Below are 23339 nucleotides of genomic sequence, written 5' to 3' on the forward strand. Positions count from 1 at the left end.
ATTTCCTCAGTTTCTTTTGTCATGTTTGTTTTGTATCCTACTACTTTGACAACATTTCTTTGCAGACCCAAGAGATTTTTGGTGGAGTACTCGGTGTTTTTTAAACATTAGCTCAGATCTTGTCACAGCTGAAGGGGGAGGGGTGGCATAATGCTTAGGAGTCTGTGAGGGTTGGGCTGCATCTTTTGGTGGGAGCACTTGGGGTGGTGGGGTTGCATCCTTCGTCAGCAGCCTGCAACATCCTGTGTGCTGGAGTGAGCCAAACCTTGGAAGGGGCCAAACCCAGGCCAGAGACTCACTGTTGAGGGAGTCATCCAGTGGTGGGAGGCAGCTGTGGGCACAGGGGAAGACAGGAGAGGTGGAGACCTGGCAGGGCATTGATGGGGGTGGGGCATCCTGAGAAGGAAATGCATGTGTGTGGGAGGTCCTTACATGAGTGTGCTTGTGTTGCCCGGTGTCCTGTGAGTTTGTAGTGCTGTTCAGGGCAGTGGCATCTTGTGTACTGATGGGAGTCAGGCCTTGGAGGGAACCGCACCCTGGTGGGACACACTCAGCAGAGGTAGGCAGTTTTGGACACAGGGAAGAGAGGTGCAGGGGAGACCTTCCTGGGCATTGATGGGGATGAAGGCTTCCTGAGCAGGGAATGCATGTAGAGGTGGGGGCAGGGTCTTGGACAACTGTGCATGGGATGTGCCTGTGTCCGCTGAGCGTGTGTGGGGCAGCCTCATGTGCCCATGAAGGAGGCTTCTGGTGGAGGGATCAGTTAGTGGCATAGGACAAGGGGGACAAGTGCAATCCTGCCAGGGCTCTCTTTCTGAAGGGGCGGCCTCCTGCTTGGGATGGCTTGATGTGCTGAGAAGGTGGGAGAGGGGAACCTCATGCGTGGGTGAGGGAGCCATACTTTATTGCATCGATGATCCATTCTTCATTAAGTAATGAGTTATTTAGTTTCCAGCTGTTTGCATGTTTTTTGTCTTTACTTTTGTTGTTGAGTTCTACTTTTACTGCATTGTGGTCAGATAGTATGCACAGTATAATTTCTATTTTCTTATATTTGCTGAGGCTTGCTTTGTGCCCTAGGATATGATCTATTTTGGAGAAGGTTCCATGGGCTGCTGAGAAGAATGTATATTGTGTAGAGGTTGGATGAAATGTTCTGTAGACATCTACTAGGTCCACTTGATCTATTGCATATTTTAGATCTTGGATTTCTTTATTGAGTTTTTGTTTGGATGACCTATCTATTGATGATAATGGAGTGTTAAAGTCTCCCACAACCACTGTGTTAGCGTTTATATATGCTTTTAGGTCTTTCAGGGTATGTTTGATGAAATTGGGTGCATACAGATTGATGATTATTATTTCCTTTTGGTCTATTTCCCCTTTTATTAGTATGGAATGTCCTTCTTTATCTCGTTTGATCAATGTAGGTTTGAAGTCTTCTTTGTCAGAGATAAGTATTGCTACTCCTGCTTGTTTTCGGGGGCCATTGGCTTGGTAAATCTTCTTCCAGCCTTTCATCCTAAGCATATGCTTATTTCTGTCGGTGAGATGAGTCTCCTGTAAGCAACAAATTGTTGGATCTTCTTTTTTAATCCATTTTGTCAAACGGTGTCTTTTGATGGGTGAATTAAGTCCATTAACATTAAGTGTTAGTACTGATAGGTATGTGGTGATTCCTGCCATTTAGTTATCTTAGTTGTTTGAAGGTTTGATTGTGTGTACCTAACTTGATGTTAGTCTCTACTGTCTTGCTTTTTCTTATCCTGTGGTTTGGTGCTGCCTGCCTTTTCATGGTTAAGTTGGGTGTCACTTTCTGTGTGCAGGATCCCTTGCAGAATCTTTTGTAATGGTGGCTTTGTGGTCACATATTGTTTTAGTTTCTGCTTATCATGGAAGACTTTTATTGCTCCATCTATTTTGAATGATAGCTTTGCTGGGTAGAGTATCCTGGGGTTGAAGTTATTTTCATTCAGTGCCCGGAAGATCTCACCCCACGCTCTTCTTGCTTTTAATGTTTCTGTTGAGAAGTCTGCTGTGATTTTGATGGGTTTACCTTTGTATGTTACTTGTTTTTTCTCTCTTGCAGCCTTCAATATTCTTTCCTTAGTTTCTGAACTTGTTGTTTTAATGATGATATGTCGTGGAGTAGTTCTATTTTGATCTGGTCTGTTTGGTGTCCTGGAGGCCTCTTGCATTTGTATGGGAATATCTTTCTCTAGATTTGGGAAATTTTCCGTTATTATTTTGTTGAATATATTACGCATTCCCTTCGCTTGCACCTCTTCTCCTTCTTCGATGCCCATGATTCTCAAGTTTGGTCTTTTGATGGAGTCAGTGAGTTCTTGCATTTTCTTTTCACAGGTCTTGAGTTGTTTAATTAGTAGTTCTTCAGTTTTTCCTTTAATTACCATTTCATCTTCAAGTTCTGAGATTCTGTCTTCTGTTTGTTCTATTCTGCTGGATTGGCCTTCCGTTTTGTTTTGCAGTTCTGTTTCGTTCTTTTTTCTGAGGTTTTCCATATCCTGGCTGTTTTCTTCTTTATTGTTGTCTATTTTTGTCCTGAGTTCATTTATCCATTTATTCATTGTGTTCTCTCTTTCACTTTGGTGTTTATACAGTGGAGCCATACTTTAGAGGGAGCCAGTTTGGAGAACAAGGGAAATCTGAGGGGCTCAATTCTGTGCCGGCCTCCTTGAGGGTGGACAGGTGTTCTGTGTAGGGCTTCTTGGGATGGGGTGGTTATTTACATAGAGCACGGGCAGGCATTGATAGGGAGGGCAGTCTCCTAACGAGGGAATGCTTTTGGGGGTGGGCATGGTGTTGCACAAGTGCTCTTGGCATGGTCCTGTGTCCTGTGATGGTGCAAGGGGTAGCTTCATGTGTGCATGAGGGAGGGATCCCCATGGTGGAGGGAGCTGTTTGGGTGATGGGAAGGGGGAGGTGTGCATCCTGTGCAGGTGCCTTGGGCTGGAAGAAGGTTCCAATGAGGGGCTATTGGGATGGGACAGTTATTTGCATGGGGAGCACATGGAGGGGGGCTTCCTAAGCTGGGAGAGTGTGGGGGCAGAGGTATCCTGTGCCTTGCAGGGTACCTCACACTTCTGGAAGGCAAGCTGTGGAGAGAGTCGTGCAGTGCTCCCAGACAGCTTTGCTCACAGGAGAAGGGAGGTACACTGGAGACCTTCCTGGGCATTACTGGAGGGGGTAGTCCTGAGCAGAGATAGTGATCAAGTGTGGGGGTGGGGTGGGGTCTTGTGCAAGTGTGCATGGGATGTGCCTGTGTCCTGAGAGGGTGGTTGGGGGAGCCCCCTGTGCCCATGAGGGTGCTTTGTGGTGAGGGAAGGACTTGGGGCACTGGGGAAGAGGGATGGTCGCAGTCTTTCTGGGGCGGGCTCTCTTCCTGATGGGGTGGTGTCTTACGTGGGGAGCACAAGGGTGTGTGGGGTGGGTCCTTAGTGGGGAGCATTTTGGGGAGGCGCTATCCTGTGTGCTGGAGGGAGCCTCACCCTGGTGGGAGCCTTGCAGTGGTGGCAGCCAGCTTTGAATAAAGGAAGAGAGGTGAGGTGGAGGCCTATTGGGGAATGAGTGGGAGTGGGGCAGAGTCCTGGGGAGGGAGCACTTATTGGGGTGGGGCGTGGTCTTGCAGGAGTGCACATGGAGATGGGCCAGGGTCCAGCAAGGGTGTGGGGGGAACCTCCTGAGCTTGAGGGAGAGCTTGGTGGAGGCGCTGGTTTGGGGCACAGGGGCTGGAGGAGGACATCTTCCTGTGTGGGTGCTCGTTGGATGGGGCTGTGTCTTTGATGGGGAAGGAGAGGGCGTGGGGCAGATTTGTGTGCACCACAGGGAGTAAGGCCCTACTGGGTACCTCATGCTGATACGAGCTGCACAGTAGCGGGAGGCAGGTTTGGACACTGGGGAAAGGAGGTGAGGTTGAGACCTGCGTGTGCATTGTTGCGGGTGTATTAGTTCTTCTTTAAAGGTCTCTTAAAATTGAATAGTGAACCTGTCTGACACTCAGCTTTTCTTTCTGGGGAGATTATTATTGCTTTGATGTGATTGCTCGTGGTAGAGCTGGTTAGCAGGTGTGTTTCCTCCTGTTTCAGTTTTTGCATGTCACATGCATTTAGAAACTCACCCATTTCTTCTATATTTTGTTTCTATTGGAATGTCAGTTTACAAAGTAGTCCCTAATGATCCTTGAAATTTTGCTGGCTTTGAACCCTCTTGCATTTCTTGTTTTATGAAGTTGTGTGTCCTGACTCTGCCTAGGGCAGGGTTTGGGGGCTTAAGGCAGGGAGGCATTCTGTCTTCAGACATACTGAGGTCCAGAATCAGGTCAAGGGCAGCTCCCTTGGATCTTTGCTCACTAGCTAGGGAGGACAGGGGTTTAAACGGCTGTCAGCTGTGGCACCTGTGCCCTGGGGTTGGTTGACTTGCTGTGAGGTCAGTGCGAGCCAGACCATAGATTGAGGTACAGTGTGGGTCACTATTGGGAGATCATGCCTGAGAATATGTGTGTGTGGGAGAATGTGTGTGTACAAGTTTGACAGTGAGAGTCAGAGTGTGGTTGCGAGAGGGAGTGACTGTGAGTGTAATTGTGTGTGACAGTGCATGAGAGTGAGCGTGAGTGCAAAGGAGTGACTGAGTGTGAGGGTAAAAGTGTGTGTGACTGCAAGAGTGAGCATGATTGCAAGGGAGTGACTGAGTATGGGTGTGTTTGTAAATTTGTGTACATTTGATTGCATGATCATGTGGAAGAGTGTGTGTGCACTCTTGCATGTGTCAGTATGCAAGAGTGAGAAAGTATGAGCATAAATGTGTGCGTTAGCAGACAAGTGTGAGTGAGTGAGGGTGCGTATCGGTGTTCGAGTGTAAGGGTGTGTTGTTAGAGTGTGAAAGAGTGTGTGAGGGTTGGCCTCTGTTTCAGAGTGAATGACTGAGGTTGAGTGTGATTGGTAATGTGCAAATGTGTGAGAATATCCATGAGTGGAAGAGTTTGTACGAGTGTGGTTTAAATGTTTGTGTGTGACCATGTGCCAGAGTGTGCTTGAGTGTGTGTGCCCGCAGGGGCAGATCAAGAGTGAGTGTGAGTGTAAATATGTGTTTGCTTGAGTGTTATGATAGTGTGCAAGACGGACTGTGAGACAGGTGTTCTAGAGTGAGTGACTGAATATGAGCATGAGCGTCAGTGTGTGCATGTAATGTGTGTGTGAGATACTGTGCCAGAGTGTGAGTGTTAGAGTATGTGTGAGTGCAAATGTGTGTGACTGTGAAAGTGAGTGAGTGTAAATGTGTGAGTGTGTCTGGCTGCAATAGTGAGTGTGATTGCAAGAATGAGTGAGTATGAGTGCAGACGTGTGTGTTTAAATGTTTATGATAATGTGTGAGAGGGAGTGGGAGAATTAGTGTAGGGTGGAGAGTGAGTGACTGAACATGAGTGTGAGTGTAAATGTGAGAGTGTGTGTACAATTGAGTGTGAGTGTGATCGACAGTGTGTGACAGTGTGCAAGAGTGAGGTGTTCCTTGGCCACTCCTGCAGCCATACTCACTTCCACAAGTTGCCTAAGAGTTGTGAATCACCCCGGCCTCAAGCAACTGAGGCTAGGCCATATCTGGAGCTGAGCACATCATCCCACAAGTGGGGCATCACAAGGTCCACCCATGCCACCCTGTTGGCCAGGAACCTCTCAGGAGGTTGAGCTTCTGTATGCCCTGGTCTTAGCCTCCTGTGACATCAGAAATCAAGAGGGGATCTGCACTGTCAGCACTGTCCTGGTCCAGCCTGATGCCACCACTGATGGAGGAGGCTGCTGGGCCTTCCTTTAGGTGGCCAGGAGCTGTGGGTGTAGGAAAGGGTTGCCGGTGTACTCCCTTCTTCCTCCAGTTGAACCCTCATGTCCTTACTTTTGTGAAGGTCCAGATTCTCTACCTATCCATTTTTGTTACTGTGGCTTTCCTAGTATATTTTAAGTCCTGTATTTAGATACCACCAGCAGTTCTTTATTCACTCACGATTCCATTGGCTACACACTATCTTTTGTGCTTCACATTTGAATTTTAGGATTGATTTTTCAATTTCAGTGAAACACGACAAGGACTTTTTGTGGTTATGTCATTGACTCTGTATATTGCTTTTACTGTTACGGATATTTTCCTGTTAGTTATTTTGCCCATCAGTAAAGGTCATAGTTCTTTGCCTTTTCTAGGGTTTCCTCACTTTCTCTTACTGGATGTTTCTTTTGTATCCGCTACTTTGTCAACACTACTTAACAGATCCAAGAGATTTTGGTTTCATATTCAGTTTTTGCCCATTTAGTATGATATTGACTTTGCCTTTATCTTAAAGCCTTCATTATGCGGGACTATGTTCCTTGTATTTCTAGGTGTTTCAGAGCTTTTCCCATGAAGGGACATTGACTTTTCAGCAGGGCTTTGGCTACATCTGTTGACGTATACGTGTGATTTTTTTTCTGTTTTTCTCTTTGTGTGCAATGTATCACATGGACTGATTTGCACAAGATTAATCATCCTTTGTTCATGGAAAGACACCAACTTGATCTTGGTGTATGACCTTTTAATTGTGTGGTTGAATTTATTTTGCCAGCAATCAGTTACAATTTCTGTTTCAGAGTTTTTCAAGAATATCATGCTGTCATTTTTATTTATGCATGTCCATTGCCGGTTTTGGTAGTAAGATGATATTTGCTTCATAGAATGGGTTCAGTAGCGTTCCTTCTCTATTTTATGGAATAACATGAGGAAGATTGATGTCAGTTCTTCTTGTAAGGCCTGTTAAAATGAAGCAGTGAATCTGTCTGGTACTCAGCTAGTCTTCCTTAGGAGATTATTAGTGCTTTAATGTCATTGCTTGTTGTACCTGATTTGTAGGTGTGTTTTATCCTGGTTTAATTTTGACCTGTCACACGCATTTAGAAATTTATCCATTTGGTCTAAATTTCATTACGTTAAGAATACTAGTTTTCAGAGTAGTCCCTAATGTTCCTTTAAGTTTTGTTGGTTTGATATTTTTATCTTATCTTATGTCTAATTTTATTAATTAGTGTATTCTGCCTCTTCCTAGGGGAAAGATGGGAGGCTTGTAGGGCAGGGAGGCATTCTGTCCTCTGTCGACCTATTGCCTGGCGGTCCACGATCAGGACAAGGGGCTCTCAGGTGTAGTGTGCTTGTTAGTTGTGGAGCAGCGAGGCTTAAATAACTGCCAGGTGTGCCTCCTGTGAGCTTGCATCAGCTGACTTCCTATGAGGCCAATGGCTGCACCACACAGAGGGAGGAGCTGGGTTGGTGATGATGTGAGGGCGTGCCTGAGAATGTGTGTGAGAATGTGTTGGTATGCATGTGACAGTGATTGAGAGAGTGTGTGAGAGGGAGTGTGAGTGCAAGAGTGAGAGATTGAGTGTGTGAGTGTAATTGTGTTAGTGTTACTTTGAATGTAAGCCTGATTTCTAGAGAGTTACTGAGTATGTGTATGTAAATGTGTGTCTGTTTGAGTGTGTGACAGTGTGGGAGAGTGAATGTGAGTGCAAACTGTGGATGTGGGAAGGGCTGCCAGTGCTCTCCCTTCTTCCTCCAGGGCCTCGCACTGCTCTGCATGCTTTTGTTTGCTTCCTAACTGCGGTAGGGAGGACACATGTCTGGCCACCTCCCTGATTGTACCTCATGGAAATACAACCATGGCCTCACTGGAGCACTATTGACCTTGAACAATGCTCTTTCATCTCTAGTAGATGGACGAGCCTTGTGCTCCAGCTCTCCAAACAGGACTGTCCTCAGCATCTTGAATGTCAACCCTATTTACCAGTGTGCTGTCCTTTTTCCATTTCAGGGTGGTTATGTTCCTGCAACGACAGTGATGTAAATGGAAGTTTCTGCAGAAGCTATGAGGAGAAAAGACAACGGGGTGCTAAGTGGAGAAGATGTCATGCCTTTCAGTTGTGCACGTGGGCCATGTTTTCTTTTTACTGAAGCAGCCATTGAAAACAGCATGTTGAAAATAAAGCACACAGTTTAAATCATTTACTGCACTTTCTGTTGTCATTCCAGGTGAAATGTGGTTTTGGGCAAAGGTTTTTAACACTGATTTCCCAACAGGTTGTGCCTTGCTGTCACGTTTCTCCTGGACATGCAGAAGAAGGAAGGAACATTGTGTATTGGTTGTTTATTCTTTATGTTACTGAGTGATATTTCATGGTGTGGGCATACTACACTTAGCTTAGCCATTCTCTTGTAAATGGACATTTAGTTTGTTCTCACTTAGGAGCAATACAGGTGCTGACTTGCCGGGAAATACTGCTTTCATTTTCTCTTGGGTACACACCTACGAGTAGTATCTGTTGGTTATGTAACAGGCGCGTGCTTACAGTTGGCATCACCTGCCACAGTTAAGTGTGTGCACAGGTTTACGTCTACCTAAGCTTTACATTCACTGTCGTAGCAATTCCAGTAGATGTGTGGTGGTGTGCATTGGTTTTTCAAATTTTCGTTTCCTTTAATACTATAGATACAGGGCTATTGTTCATGAATTTGGTAGAACTCTTTTGGGGCCCAGACAGATACACAAGAACAAAATTTCTCATTATAATTTTGGTGATACTGGTGTTTGATCAGAGCCCATACTTTGAACCACTGACCAGCTCTTTTGGGGATATGTTGGTGTTCTTTTTTTTCAAGATAGCATCTCATAGACTGCTTTCCTGGGGTTGCTATCAACCGTGATCCTACTGATCTCTGCTTCCTCCTGGCTCCTGTCCCCAAACAGTCCCCAAGCTGAGCCCTCATGTCCTTAATCTGGTTAAGGTCCAGATTCTATGTCTATCCCTTTTTGTTACTGTGGCTCTGTAGTACAATTTAAAGTCAGGTACTTGGATACCACCAGCAGTGCTTTATCCATTTACGACTCCCTTGGCTATCCACTCTCTTTTGCACTTCACATATGGACTGCATTTTTCCATTTCTGTGAAACATGACAATGGCATTTCATGATGATGTCATTGTATCTGTAGAATGCTTTTACTAGTATAGCAATTTTCAAAATACTTTTTTTCCAATCCACGAATTTCAAAGTTCTTTGCATACTCTAGGGTTTCCTCCGTTTATTTCATTAGATGTTTCTTTTGTATCCTGCTACTTAGTCAACACTGCTTATCAGATCCAAGAAAATTTTGGTTGAGTATTCATGATCTTTTAAGTGTTAGATGAAATCATCTCTAAATAAGCATAATTTGACTTCTTGCTTTTTCTCAGTCTACAAAGTAGTCCCTACTATTCTTTAATTTTCATTGTTTTGATGGTTAGTACCCTCTTTCAGCTCTAATTTTATTAATTAGTGTACTATGAGTCTTCCTCGGGGAGGCGTAGGGGGCTTGTAGGGCAGGGAGGCATTCTGTCCTCTGGAGACATACTGACTGGAGGTCCAGAATCAGATCAAGGGCAGCTCCCTGGGGTTCTTTGCTTCCTAGCTGAGGAGGAGAGTAGGACAGAGTGTTTAAATGTCTGCCAGCTGTGGCCCCTGTGCCCTTCGGTTGGCTGACATCCTGTAAGGTCAGTTCCTGCTAGCCCACAGAAGAAGGGTCTGTGTGGTTGACTGTGGGAGAGCATGCCTGAGGACGTGTGTGTGAGAGAACATGTGTGCCCACCCGTGGCAGTGATTGGGAGTGAGTCTGTGAGTGCGATAGGTGTGACTATGAGTGTCAGTGTGTGTGAGAGACAGATTGTGTGAGAGTGACCGTGAGTGCAAGAGTGAGTAACTGAGTGTGAGAGTGGATGTAAAGTGTGTGTTTGAGTGTGTGTGAAAGTGTGGGAGAGAGAATGTGGGTGTAATGTGTGTTTGCATTTGACAGTATGCAAGAGTGAGTGTGAGTGGAGAGAGAGTGTATGACTAAATGTGTGTGTTTCTGTGTGATAGTATGTAAGAGTGACTGTGAGTGTAAATGTCTGAGTGTGTTGAGTAGTAGTGTGTGAGAGTGAGCTTTAACGTTTGTGAATTACTGTGTGAGTGTAAATGTGAGTGTGTGGTGAGTGAGCATGAGTGGAAGTGTGGCTCTGTGTGTGGCTTAAAAGTGAGTGTGTAAGCATGTGTTGGATGGTGCATGAGTGCGAGAGTTTGCATGAGTGTGTAAATGTGCGATTGTCAATGTGTGTGACTATGTAGGTGAGCGTGTGAGTGTAAATGCGTGTGTTTGCTGGTGTGTGACAGTGTGTGAGAGTATGTGTGATTGTAAATGTGCATCTGCCAATGTGTGTGTGTGACTGAAGGGGAGCTTGTGTGATTGTGAGTATGAGAGTAACTGTGTGTGATTGTGTATGAAAGTGTGTGAGGGGGAGTTTGAGACTGGGAATGTGAGAGTGGCTGAGTGTAAATGTGTCCGTGTGTGAAAGTGTGACACAGTAAGGGTGAGTCCAAAATTGAGTATGTGTGCATGTAAATATGTGTAAGTGTGACAGAAAGAGTGAGTCAGTGGCTATGAGTGTGAGTAATTGTGTGTGTATAACTTGAGTGTGAGCATGAGTGACTGTGACTGTGCGTAAGAGTGAGGGTGTCCCTGGGCCTGTTCTGCAGCCATACTTTCTTCCACAAGTAGCCTGACAGTCGTGGATCCTCCCCAGCCTCAAGCCCCTGGAGCTAGGTCATTTCTGGAACTGAGCACCTCCTCCCACAAAGTAGGGCATCAGATGGTCCACATACCCCACCCTTGCTGACCAGGACCTTGCCCAGCAAGGCAGGTCTCTGTGTATTTTGTACTTAGCCTCCTGTGAGGTCAGACAGAATGGGGGCTGCCTGGTCAGCACTATGCTGGTCCACCCTGATGCTGCCACAATTGGAGGAGTCTGCGGGGTCCTCCTCAAGGTGGCCAGGAGCTGTGGATGGGTGTGGGCCTCCCGCTGCTCTGGTTGCTTTTGCTTACTTGCTTCCTAATCTCAGTAAGGAGGAAACAGACCTGCGTATTTATGCATCACAGGAATCCAGCCAGGGCCTCCCTGAAGTGCTGGTGACCTTGAAGACAGATCTTTCTTCTCATAGATGGACACGCATTGCCCTCCAGCCCTGTTAGGAAGTCTCTCTGCGACATCATGAATGTCATCCTTCCCATTTCAGGGTAGTTGTCTTCCTGCAATGAAAGTGACCTCAATGGAGGTGATGGCAGATGCTCCAAGAAGAAAAGGCTGCAAGGTGGAAACTGCAGAAAAAGTCACAAGTTTCAGTTGTACAGGTGGGTCTTGTTTTCCTTTTCCCTGAAGTAGCTGTTTAAAACTGCATTTTGAAAGTAAAGCACGCTGTTTAAATCATAATTTTCTTGAACTTCCTGCTGACATTCCTGGTGAAATGTGGTTTGGGGCAAAGGTTTTTAACACTGCTGTCCCAAACAGTTTGTGTCTTGGTGTCAGGCTCCTGATGGAAAGGCAGAAGTAGGAAGTAACATTGTGTATAGTTTACTCTTTTTTATTACTGAGTGAAATTCCATGAGGTTCCTGATGGGAAGGCAGAAGTAGGAAGTAACATTGTGTCTAGTTGTTTACTCTTTGTTATTACTGAGTGAAATTCCATGTTGTGAGTATAGTACACTTAGTTTAGCCATTCACTTGTAAGTTGACATTTAGTTTGTTTGCATTTCTTGACATACAAGTGCTGTCTTTGTGGGAAATAATGCTTTCATTTTCTCTTGGATGCATACATACAAGTAGAACCCCTTGGTGATTAGATAGGCCTAAGTTTACAATTGTGGTCACCTGCCAAACTTTAGTGTGTGTACCAGTTTACGTCCACGTAAGTGAATTGAATGTTTTTCAGTTGCTTTAAATTCACTGTCCTAGCAATGCCAGTTGATGTATGGTGGTATGCATTGGTTTTTCAAACTCTCATTTTCCGTGTGACTCTAGATACCCAGTATTCGTTCATGAGTTCGGTAGAACTCTTTTGGGGTCCAGACAGAAAGCAAAGAACAAAATTTCTCCTTATTTTGTTTTTTTTTTTTTTTGGCTCTACTGGGGTTTGAAATCAGGGACTACACGTTGATCCACTTTACCAGCCCTTTTTTTGTGAATGTTTTTTTAGATAGGTTCTCACAAACAGCTTGCCTGGGCTTGCTTTGCAACGTGATCCTCCTAATCTCTGCCTCTTCCTCTCCTCTGTCTCCGGTCACCCAAATTTATCGTCATGTTCTGTATTTGTTAAGGCCAGATTCTCTTATCTATCGCTTTTTGCTACTGTGGCTCTGTAGTTCAATTTAAAGTCAGGTATTTTGATACCACCAACAGGGCTTTAATCATTTATGATACTTTTGACTACCCACTATCTTTTGTGCTTCACAGATGAACTTTAGAATTGATTTTTCCATTTCTGTGAAACATGACAGTAGAATTTCATGGCCATATCATTGTCTCTGTAGGTTGCTTTTATTAGTATATCCATTTTAACAATTGTTATTTTGCCCAACAGTGAAGGTCATAGTTCTTTGCCTTTTGTAGGGTTTCCTCAGTTTCTTTTGTCATATGTTTCTTTTGTATCCTGCTACTTTGACAACATTTCTTATCAGATCCAAGAGATTTTTGGTGGAGTATTCAGGGTCTTTTAAGCGTTAGCTCAGTTTGTCTGTAAATAAGCATAATTTGACTTCTCGCTTTCCTACACATTTCTTTGTGTGTCCTTACTGCACTTCATTAAGAGTATAGAGTGCACTCTCCTTCTAGTTCTCACCTATAGAAAATGCTTTCAGATTTTTCCCGTTCAGGAAGATTTAGGCTTTCCCTGTATCATGTAGACTCAGTACGCTGAAGTAGGTGCACATCCATTTCCCTCAGTGTCTATTCTGGAGCCTTCTTGGCATTCAGTTGGGGCACTTTGCTCTTATTCATGTGGCTTGCACTACTGCACCAGCCTCTGTTCACTCTCCCATTCACTTATAACTCCCACTTCCCATCAATGCCAATATCAAGAATAGTTTCCAGAAGCGTTTTCCTGATAAGACTGCAAAAGGCAATTGAGACGTGTAATTTTGTGCTTATGAAAGGCAACAAGGGAAGGAAATCAAATGTAATGACTTTCACCATTAAAATTAAGTCAAATGTGGAAACATCTACATGGAATACTTGCTCAAACTAAATTATGTGTTTTGAATGTATTCAGTTTGGTTTTTATCATATTTTCCGTGCTAAATTCTGACACCTCAGTAAAAGTTAGACAGCAATTTTATACCCATAATTTTTATGAAAATAGTTACAATCAAGTGTTTCCTTGCATTACTGAGTTTTGACAGTCATTCATGAAGTGTATTCAGGTTTGTATTATTTGTTCCTCAACTCCATAGGACTGCCACAACTTTAAGATGAAGAACATGGGATGTAGTTCAACTTGTTGCCAAAACTTCAATAAGAACAGTTTTGACATCAAACTTTTTTATCCTAAGCCCGTTATCTTCAACCAATTTCCTTTATATTTGTAATTCCCACTGCAGGCAGGTCATAACAGGAACTAACTTCACTGGTCTTTGTCATATTGAATACATTCAATAAATAGACATGGTGGGATTTTAGGTGTGGACTGGAGAGAGGATTTGGGGTGTTAGTTCTTACATATTTCTCTTGCTTAGCTTGTTCTCTGGCCTTTATTCTATCCCTTACCAGTTGTCATAGGCAAAGGCCAGGTAGACAAATAGGGAAAAGGGAAATTCAATCTTCTTTTCTCCTTCTGTTTTTTTTTTCTTCATGTTCTGTCTTGCACATTTTTTTGACAGTTTTGATTGAACAGAGAGCATTCGTACAGATTGGATGTTACAAATGGTTATTCAAGCTTCCTCGAGAGCTGGCTTCAAGCAAGAACTGTTCAGTCTTCAACCTCTACAAATTGAGCTGGTCAAGAGCGTTAAAAAGCTAAGTATTACTAAAAATCCCACAGGTGGCTCATTGAGCTAAGAATTTTCCGTTCTATTAATATATTATTTGCTAGGAATGACGCTAGTGAGTTTATACACTGTTATATTGAAGGAAGTGCTCAAAAGAGGATGCAGCTTTTCCTAGGCCAAGACAAGTCCAGTTCAGCTTCATGTTACTTTAGTAAGGAGATCCTTTCCACACTCTCTAGTCATAGGATTAGGTAGTCTGGGCTTTTCCATAACCTTTTCTCTTCACACATTGTGACTAGTATTTACTCTGTTGTGAAAAGAAATGAAATGACCTATGTAAGTGTAAGCAAAAGTATTCTTTGCTAGTATGTTCCGTTCTGAGATGCATTGTATCTTCTCCTAAAATAATGAATATCATCCTACTAAATGTCCTTAATAAAGTGAGATTACAGACATAGGCTATTTGCATATTTTACTTTATAAAATGTTGGGTCGTTGTTCTTCAGTACAGCTGTAGAAGTCAGTACTTCATTTTAGATCATGAAGAGTCCTCAGTTCACCCGTATCCTTTTCATCCATTAGAATAATTTGATCCCTTTATCTTTACCAGTTGATAGAATATCGTTTTTTTTTAAATTTTAGTTTTTCTAGTAGCATACAAAGCTGAGAATTCCTTGATAAATGTGCCTATTGTGCCGTTGTCATGATGAATGGGAATATTCAAAAGCAGGGCCAGTGGAGGGTGTAGGAGACTTTTTGAGTGCAAGGTCCTGCCTTGGGTATAATGATAACTACTAAGGTTGAGAGTAAACACATATTAACCCTAAAAGATGAGGTGCATGCTGTACTGGGTGTGAGGCATGATGAAATCATCTGAGAGTTCAAACTATCTAGGACCTAGATATTTCCTGAAGGCAGACTGGACTTGGAGCATAATCCCTCAGAGTGAGACCTTCAAACTTGACAAAAGCAGAATTGCTGACAAAGGCCCACTATGAAGCTCAGGGTACTCTCTTCTCCCAACCATGAGGAAGTGATGAAGGAGAGTGACAAAAGGCAGGTGTGGTTTTGAAGATACATGTGTGTGTTCCCAGTAGGAGGGGGAAGCTAATAAAGACAACTTGTATAGATTTATAATTCATTCTCAAATCTGCTCCTGTATTTCAACATGCAGCTCACATATGTTTCTTCATAATTCAGACACTTTTAATAAGATGTAACGTGTTATCATCTGTGGCACAAGCATGGTTGTGAGCCTACTGCACCTGAGCACTTCCACATCCTCACTGTTGGGGACATTTAGTAATGCACTACCCCTTGACACATAAAGGGGTTTCTTCTGTTTAGTGCGTGTGATCTATTTTCTAGTTTTGTTATCAGGCAAGATAAAAAACTTCAAGTTAATTTCATTTGGATAAATGATTTCTCTTGTCACTGTTCCTCATCACTTCCCTATTCATTAAGTGAAGATAACACTTTGCTTCACAACCCCTGCAGGTTTTACCCCCCCGCCCATGCAGTGCTGTGAGCAATGGTCTGGTCCTTGGACTGTAGTGATGTCATCAATAGGTCATAGAACACTGCTGAGGCCTTAGAGATAACTGTTATTTTGTCCTGAGCACTGGTCAGGACAGTGGTGAAGAGATCATTTCTCATGTGATTTGTTCTCTGTGTTCAAATTTCATTATTTGTCGTTTTTTACTACCTTTCTTGAAGTGAAGTTTCAATAACCTGATTCAAGGAACTCTCCAAAGAGTTCAACCATGAATCCAAAAGAAAAGAGGAAGTATCTGGAAAAGAGGTCCTCTCCTCAAACTCTACGAAGAGCAAAGAAGTCAAGAGGTATGTGCTTGAATGTTCTTTAGGCATAAAGATTTCTAGTTTGTGGTGGAGGAGGGGAGGAGAGAAAGATTTAAAAGAGAGAAGAACAGATTAAAGAAGGAAGGGACAGAGACAAATGTGTATATACTGGTCTTTCTGAGGACCCAGATAGTCTGAGAGAAAAAAAAGTTTCAGAGGACCTATGTCTTAGCACTGTGGCTTAGCGCCCATGTTATCTATGCATAGTTATTCTAGATTACTGTGTCAGAGACATAGTGAATGGTTAGTGTAGAGTAATTTTTCTTTAAAATTTTCTATATAAAGCATCTCCTTTCATATGATTTCTGCCTTAAGAGCATGATGAAAGAAATTATGTTGTTATAAACTTTCTAATAGTACTTTTTCCTTTTAATGAAGAATAAACTTAAACTGTGGTTCACTGGGGCCATGGCTCAAGAGGTAAAACTTTACTTAGCAAGTAGTGCTAAGTCCTGAGAAGAAGAAAGGAGTGTTTGGTTCATAGAAACATTGAGACAATGGCTCAAAAAAATTTAAAACTGTATAGAGATGAGTGTAAGTATAAAGAAAGAAAGAATTTATTTACTCAGGAGTAAAACCTAACTTCTTGTTTAAGACTGTGAAGATGTAAATATGGGGCTCCTTTGTGAAATGAAACTAACCATCTAATCGTGGTGGCTCTTTTGGAAAAATGAGACATTAGCAGTTATGGTTTCCATGGAGATTAACAGCAAAAAGTAACTCCTGTGAGGTTGGCCCGTTGCTGAAGAGGTGGGAGGGGAACAGAATGGAGCCAGCCGCAACATTATAGAGAGTGGCTTACATTTCTGAAGATAATCTTAATATTTCTACCAACGACTGGGGCTTGTGCATTTTCTGATGGTCCTTTTGGAGAGGGGGCCTATGATATTGTCTTCAATCAACCTTAAATAAAATTAGAACATACTCGAAGATGCTTTTGAATGTAAATGATGAAACATAGAAAGCACGCACTGATTCTTATTCACATAGAAAACACTTCAGTAGGCTAGGGGAAGATAAATATCAACAGTTAATGTAATTGTCCACTTACTGTATCCCAGATAAGATTATTTGCCTCTCAAAATCATTAGATTTTGAAGTTGGTAAACCCCAGCTTCATTAGAGTGTACCAGCCTGTAGTAATGAGTACTGATTAATATACTTGTTGCTTTAGTAACAATTCAGAGGATACATCAAGTCAGTGCGGCAAGTGTCCTCCTTGAGATAATTTGTGGGCTGGGACTGAAGGAAATCTTGTCACTGTTAATACAGAGCTCTCAAAGAGCTCCTGGTTTATTGACATCCCATCAGCTAAAGAAGAGCGTGAGGAGATAGAGGAATATATAGACTTTGCTAACAGATCACTTTCACTCATTTCTACTACAGAAAACTTAATGAAATGATCAGAGTTACCTACCAGGAAGCTTGCTACTCATAATATAGTAAAATATCCAGATCAAAAGGGGATAGCTCCATTACAAATGACTCATTGTACAAACAGTGTCACTCATAACATGTACTGTCACAACAAATGCTACTCAACATTTAAAATGGTAATAGTAGGCACCAGTTAAGATTATAATTTTCATGAGGACAGATGCCATTTGTATTATTGTAATGGCACTTGTTGGATGGAGAAAAAATCACATATCTGATTTTCTTTCTCTTTTCCAGTGATCTTAGAGGGATGCTCTCCACCGTGTGGACCTTCAGGGTTGGCCCAAGGCCACAGACAGACAGAAGGGGAGTCAGAATGCATTCCCATGGACAAGCTCATTCACAAAGGTATGGGGTAAGGGAGAGGTGATGCTGAGGAAGGATCAGGTGCAAAAGTGAGGCAGAAGGACAGACTAAAATTGGGACCAAGCTCCTTTAGTCAGCAACTGACACAAACAACCCCTTCTCTCTAGGACTGTCCAGAGTCTCTGTCCCCAGAAGTGCACCAGATGCATTTAGGCAGAGGCTCCTAAAGGATACGGATAGGAAGGTTTCTGAAATCCAAGAAAAATGTGGAGGCTTATTTCCAGAAGAGGAATCTGTGCTAATCTGTGACATCTTCATAGGAACATCTAATAGTATCATGCCCAGTTCCTTATTTTTATCTATATATCTGTCTATCTGGTTAGTTAGCTATCGTCTGTTCATATTTACATCTACACCTGCCTCTCTGTGTGTATAAAAATAAATATGTCCACACAGAATAATTCTTCTTCAAACTTTTACTCCATATTCCTTACTTGCACAATTTCTCGTGTGGAACTTAAGTTGATAATAATAATATATAATCTTTAGTTATTATATATCATAATTGAAGTAGAGTTCATGTTCTTAATAGTCTGTATATATCTCCAAAATCATCCTATGTAAGCTATCGTATCCCACTGACATTCACCGCACACACAGATCTAACAGCTTTTTTTGTGCTTGTTATACTGGGGATTGAACGCTGGTGTCATGCATGCTAAGAACACACTCTATCACTCGAACTATACCCCAACCATTCTGTTGTTGAGGTATAGTCTCACTAACATTGTCTGGGTTACGTTGAAGTCATGATCCTCCTGCCTCTGCCTCTTACATAACTGGCTTTACAGCTGTGAACGACCACACCCAAGAACTTAACAAGTGTTTACTTTTATTTTGGAGTTTTGAATGCATAAATCACCTTACTTTGTGTGAGAGGAAAGCCCACAGGTGATAAAACTGTCTCAAAATATCCACTCACCATGTCTGTTTTTGAGTGTCACAGACTCAAGTTTATACCATCTCTCCATTCTTTTGTTATTGTTGTGTGGTTTCATTCTCCAGAATTTCACAAGTCTCAAGAGGATGGTCCTAAGAAACGTGTCACGGTCCCAGCATGGGATCCATCTGCAGGAGAGGACTCCTCCTCCTCAGTCTATTTCTGCGGTGTCTCCACCTCTCGAGAGGATGGTGCTAAGAAACTTATCGTGGTCCCATCATGCAGTCTAGATGAAGGAGAGAGTTCCTCTGCCTCGGTCCGCTTCTGTGGTGTCCTCAAGTCTGCAGAGGATGCTCCTAGGAAACCTGTCATGGTTCCATCACGGAGTCTAGATGCAGGAGAGAGTTCTTCTGCCTCAGTCTGTTTCTGTGGTGTCCTCAAGTCTGCAGACGATGCTGCTAGGAAACCTGTCATGGTTCCATCACGGAGTCTAGATACAGGAGAGAGTTCCTCTGCCTCGGTCCGCTTCTGTGGTGTCCTCAAGTCTGCAGAGGATGCTCCTAGGAAACCTGTCATGGTTCCATCACGGAGTCTAGATACAGGAGAGAGTTCTTCTGCCTCAGTCTGTTTCTGTGGTATCCTCAAGTCTGCAGGCGATGCTGCTAGAAAACCTGTCGTGGTGCCATCATGGAATCCAGATGCAGGAGAGAGTTCCTCTGCCTCGGTCTATTTCTGTGGTGTCTCCAAATCTCGAGAGGATCCTCCTAAGAAATCTGTCACAGTCCCACTATGGAATCCAGCGGCAAGCGAGAATTCTTCTGCCTCCGTCTATTTCTGTGGCATTTCTTCTGGAAACAAGATCACTCCTGTTGAGAAGGATGGTAAGGCAGATGCAAAGATGGGTTTTCAGTTTGGGCAGGAGGGTCAGCTGAGCTGATCATGCATCCACTATTCACATCACCTTCCCTCATCTATGGGAAAGGGTGTTTGGGCTGAGGGGCTAAGTTAAACTGAGGTCTCTACAAAAGGATAGTGGTAATGCCCTTCAAGGACAAGATACAGTTTCTCTTCTCACAGTTCCGTGAGAATATTGAGACAGCTGAGGGGGTGGGAGTGGACAGTATTGAGATGGAGTGGGGGCAGGGGTGATCAGAGTGGCACAAACTCAAGCTCCCACAATCACATACTGTGCCCCTTCATAGAGCCCATTACTCCTTCCTTTTGCTTATTATCTCACACAAACATGTCTTCTCTCCCCATCTGTCTTTACTGTCCACTATTGACATTCCCTAAGAATAAACTTCCACCTGCCTACAGTCCTTATTCCTGCATATAACCATTTGGCGATTCACTGGTTCTCACCTAATCCCATAAAAATATCCCCTCAGCTAGATAGTGTATTTTAACTCCCCAGCACTAGCCCGAACTGCCGAAAATTCAGGTGCCCTAAAGAGGAAGCACTTTTACACACAGATCATCTCAAACACTTGTCCCTTCATCAGTCATGACTTCAACCCTTCATAAACACATACACACTTGCTCTGACATGTAAGTTCTCTTTACACTTAAGTGTTACTATCACATTGTTTAACAAACATCCTTAAGGCCATATGTGCTATGTTAACCTTAAGGCGCACACACGTATAGTCATCACTGTCTCCTTTCACCAGTACCAGAAACATTAACCCAATATGTAGAAGAACACACCTATAACTCCACACGGCACACCATAAATTCACATCCTTATTGCTGTACCTAACCTAATTCATATCACTTACAGAAGCTGGAACATCACAGGTATATGCGATTCCATTCTACATGCCCACACAAAATGATGATCTTCCAATTTTTCTCTCCTAGAAAGTCACAAATTACGTCCAGGTGCTCCATTTCGTGAATCCCACGGGATGCCTTTAAAAGATTTGACCGGCCCAGAGTCTTCTTTGCCGTTTCCACTAGATTATATTGCCGCGTATTTCGATAATCATCCCTGTACATCCTCAGCACCTACGGAATGGGATAGAGTCATGAAAGTTTACTATATGCGTGTCCAAATGAAAAGGGGCGTGGCTGTCTTACCAGACACAGAAGGATTGATGCCCCCCCAAAAGAAAATGAGAATAGAAGAGATAATGTTTCCTGAGAAGGCCCACACAGAAGCCTACCGCTCTTATGTGCCTACAATTGCACTCCTGGATGACAGCGAATTCAGCTTGGACCATGAAGCCCAAGAGGAAAAGGAGGAGGTGCACAGCCCCCCAGAACCAGTGGTGTGTAAGGAAAGTTCCAGGGCCAGAACACCTGAGTGGCTTGTGGCACTGGACCGTGGCTACAGGTGCATGGCCTGCTGTCGGGTCTTCCCCAACTTGGAGACCCTTCGGTATCACGTGGAGCATGGGATCAAGGAGGGCTTCAGCTGTCACGCTTTCCATGAGGCCTTCGCCTGCCTGATGGACAAGAAGAAGAAGAGGCAGAAAAGGAGGAAGATGAAGACCTTCTTGAAGAAAGACAGACTTAGGAAGGAAAAGCTCTGTGACATGCGCGCATCCATATGAACATAAGCATTGTTTTTGGCCTCTAAATGACAGAATCAGACCAGACTCCACGGAAAGATCTTGAACTTCTCCAAACTGCCATGATCAGACTTGTTCATACAGACTTACCACCTTCAGTACTACCTACACACCCCCAGTAGGATCAGAGAGCCCTTTTTATTAATACTCACTGCTTTCTGCACAGGAAGGAAAAGACAGCAGTCCATGCCAAGTAGAAGAGCAAAATGTCCTAAGACATACCTCAGAACTCTTAACACCAGCATCACGTCTTCTCTCATTGGGAGTGGAAACTGCTGTGGGTAGACTTCAGAAGAGGTGAGCCCCCCAGGATAGGGAAACACCCCCAACACTTGAGATTTGGGCTTCTGAGAAGAGGTGGGACTAGTAGTAGAACACTTCACCGTAATCACTGAGAATTTTCTTCAGAATATGTGCATGATGGGAATGCTTAAGAGATGACAAAATAAGGAGAATGCACCCTACCCATGCCGTATGATAGGAGAGGACCCGGGACCTGTCTAGCAATTCCACAAAGCAGAGGAGGCCCATAGTACCTGGATAAATCATAGGCCATCAGAGCCACTCCCCCACTAGTTTTATTTGATGGCCTGCTGGATCCCTTTAGAGAGAGACAGCACAAGGCAGAGACAGGCCTTTGTCCCTGAGGGAGGGTTTATGTGCAGCACAGTGGGTTGTATTAAGATTCTAATTTCCATTTTGTGATTCTCATACCTGCTTCAAACACTCAAATGTCCACAGCTAGTTGAATCACACTTTTCCTTCCCCTAGGGAAAATTGTCCATGGTGTGTACTAGAAACCTTGAATGAAGGTTACTACCTCCAAGGTGTTGAGTTCAAAGTAGGAAGGAGAAATAAAGGAGTAGAGGTTTCTCTTCATCTTTGACCATTTCTGACAAGTTTTAACAGGTTTCATTTCTTGAAGGACCTTTCTATCCTTTCAAGAAACTTCATATGTTCTTGTTTCCCATTTTATTGTTTCTTTTTGTTATAGCACAAAGTATGTTTTTCTAAGTGACCAGAAGAGTGCAGTTACACACACAGCTGCAAAGACTGCACAAAGCTAGGTTCATACATACCACAGCAAATGAGACTATGTCTTCTTTAGTTAATTGGCAAACTTTCACATGTAATAGAACTTGGAAATTGTCCTGAGTGTTCTAGTGTTGCAGGAAATCGTAATGGGAGCTGAGCATCAGCCTCCACCTAGAGCAAAGGTGCTTTCCTCACTAAAGGATTCTTTCTGCTTTTTTGTCTTGCAGAAACTTAGAGACACAGTGTCCCGAAGATTTCAAACGATGGCGTCCAGCCCACTGCTGTAGTCTGCCTAGAGGAGCACAACCCTCAGAAGCCAGAAAACATCAAGGCAAGGCGGGTCTGATGATAGATAGATCAGATCTCCTGTAGCTGCTCCCAGTGCCTTGGGAAAATGTGGTGCCGCTCTGAAGAAAGTTTCCACAAGAGCCCTGTGGAGCCCGAGGATCACTGGGATCACACCACCTTTGGAGGCTTGTGGAGAGACTTTCCTGTTACTATTAAGACCTCCTAGGTTGTCAGGACACACTAAGATACCTACAGGGTTGCCTTTGGAGAAGGCAACAGTATAGGTAGAAGGAACTTGGCCTAGTGGGATACAAACTTTTCATTCCTAAAGATATCACCAGTAGAACAAGCTATTGATGTATTTTTACACATCTTTTTCTATAAGTGATTGCAAACCTTTCCTCATATCTTCATTTAATACACTTATTTGTATATTATTTGTTCAGAAGACAGACTTGTTACTGAGAGAGGGAAAAGGTAGTGGATACAAAAAACCCAAAACCCACCCCTTGACATGTCTGAGACAGTTCATGTGTGAATGCACAAACGCCTCTGACACAGTCACACTGGGAAAGCTAGACCATGAAACAAATGTATCATCTGAGATAAATACTTGTATATAAGGGTATTCCCCAAACCATATGTAGTTTTAAGCTTAATAATGTTAGAAGCGTAAAAAAGACCAATTTTGGAAAATATTTGCACATTTAATTATTTACATGTGATTCATACTTAATTTGGTGTTCTTTAAAGATTAATTTTAATTTTTGTTTGCTGTTGCCACTCATATCATAGGGACCAAAACAAGAAAATGAAAATTGATAACCATATAGGAGAAGAAAATTGAAAGAATTAAACTTTCAAATAATGATCTCCATAAAATGTTTTTACAACTTCTAAAATCATTAAAGCTTAAAACTGCATGATGATACTGGGACACGTATAGAAACATATGTTTATCTGGAACATTTTTGCTATGTATTCTATTCTTCTCTCTGTACACATTTGTGTAAGAAGGCCATGTGCACCAGTGTGCACCCA

General features: G+C 43.1%; 1 protein-coding gene and 1 long non-coding RNA gene across 3 annotated transcripts in view; both read left to right on the plus strand.

Annotated features, from left to right (window-relative positions):
- LOC141416370 (uncharacterized) overlaps positions 1 to 8036 on the plus strand; it is a 46180-nt gene extending 38144 nt beyond the window's left edge. For both annotated transcript variants that reach the window (XR_012441113.1, XR_012441112.1), the window contains exon 4: positions 7847 to 8036. This is a non-coding gene — a long non-coding RNA (uncharacterized lncRNA). The remainder of the gene's footprint in view (positions 1 to 7846) is intronic.
- A 5772-nt stretch (positions 8037 to 13808) lies between these two features.
- On the plus strand, positions 13809 to 21109 carry LOC141416736 (uncharacterized). The gene is made up of 4 exons (XM_074054027.1): positions 13809 to 15701; positions 17394 to 17504; positions 18528 to 19283; positions 20263 to 21109. Exons 1-4 carry the CDS (start codon positions 15623 to 15625, stop codon positions 20955 to 20957), a joined length of 1641 nt encoding a protein of 546 aa, XP_073910128.1. The 5' UTR covers positions 13809 to 15622; the 3' UTR covers positions 20958 to 21109.
- The last annotated feature ends 2230 nt before the right edge of the window (positions 21110 to 23339 follow it).

This window comes from Castor canadensis, chromosome 14 (assembly GCF_047511655.1).
Source record: "Castor canadensis chromosome 14, mCasCan1.hap1v2, whole genome shotgun sequence".
NCBI lineage: Eukaryota > Metazoa > Chordata > Mammalia > Rodentia > Castoridae > Castor > Castor canadensis.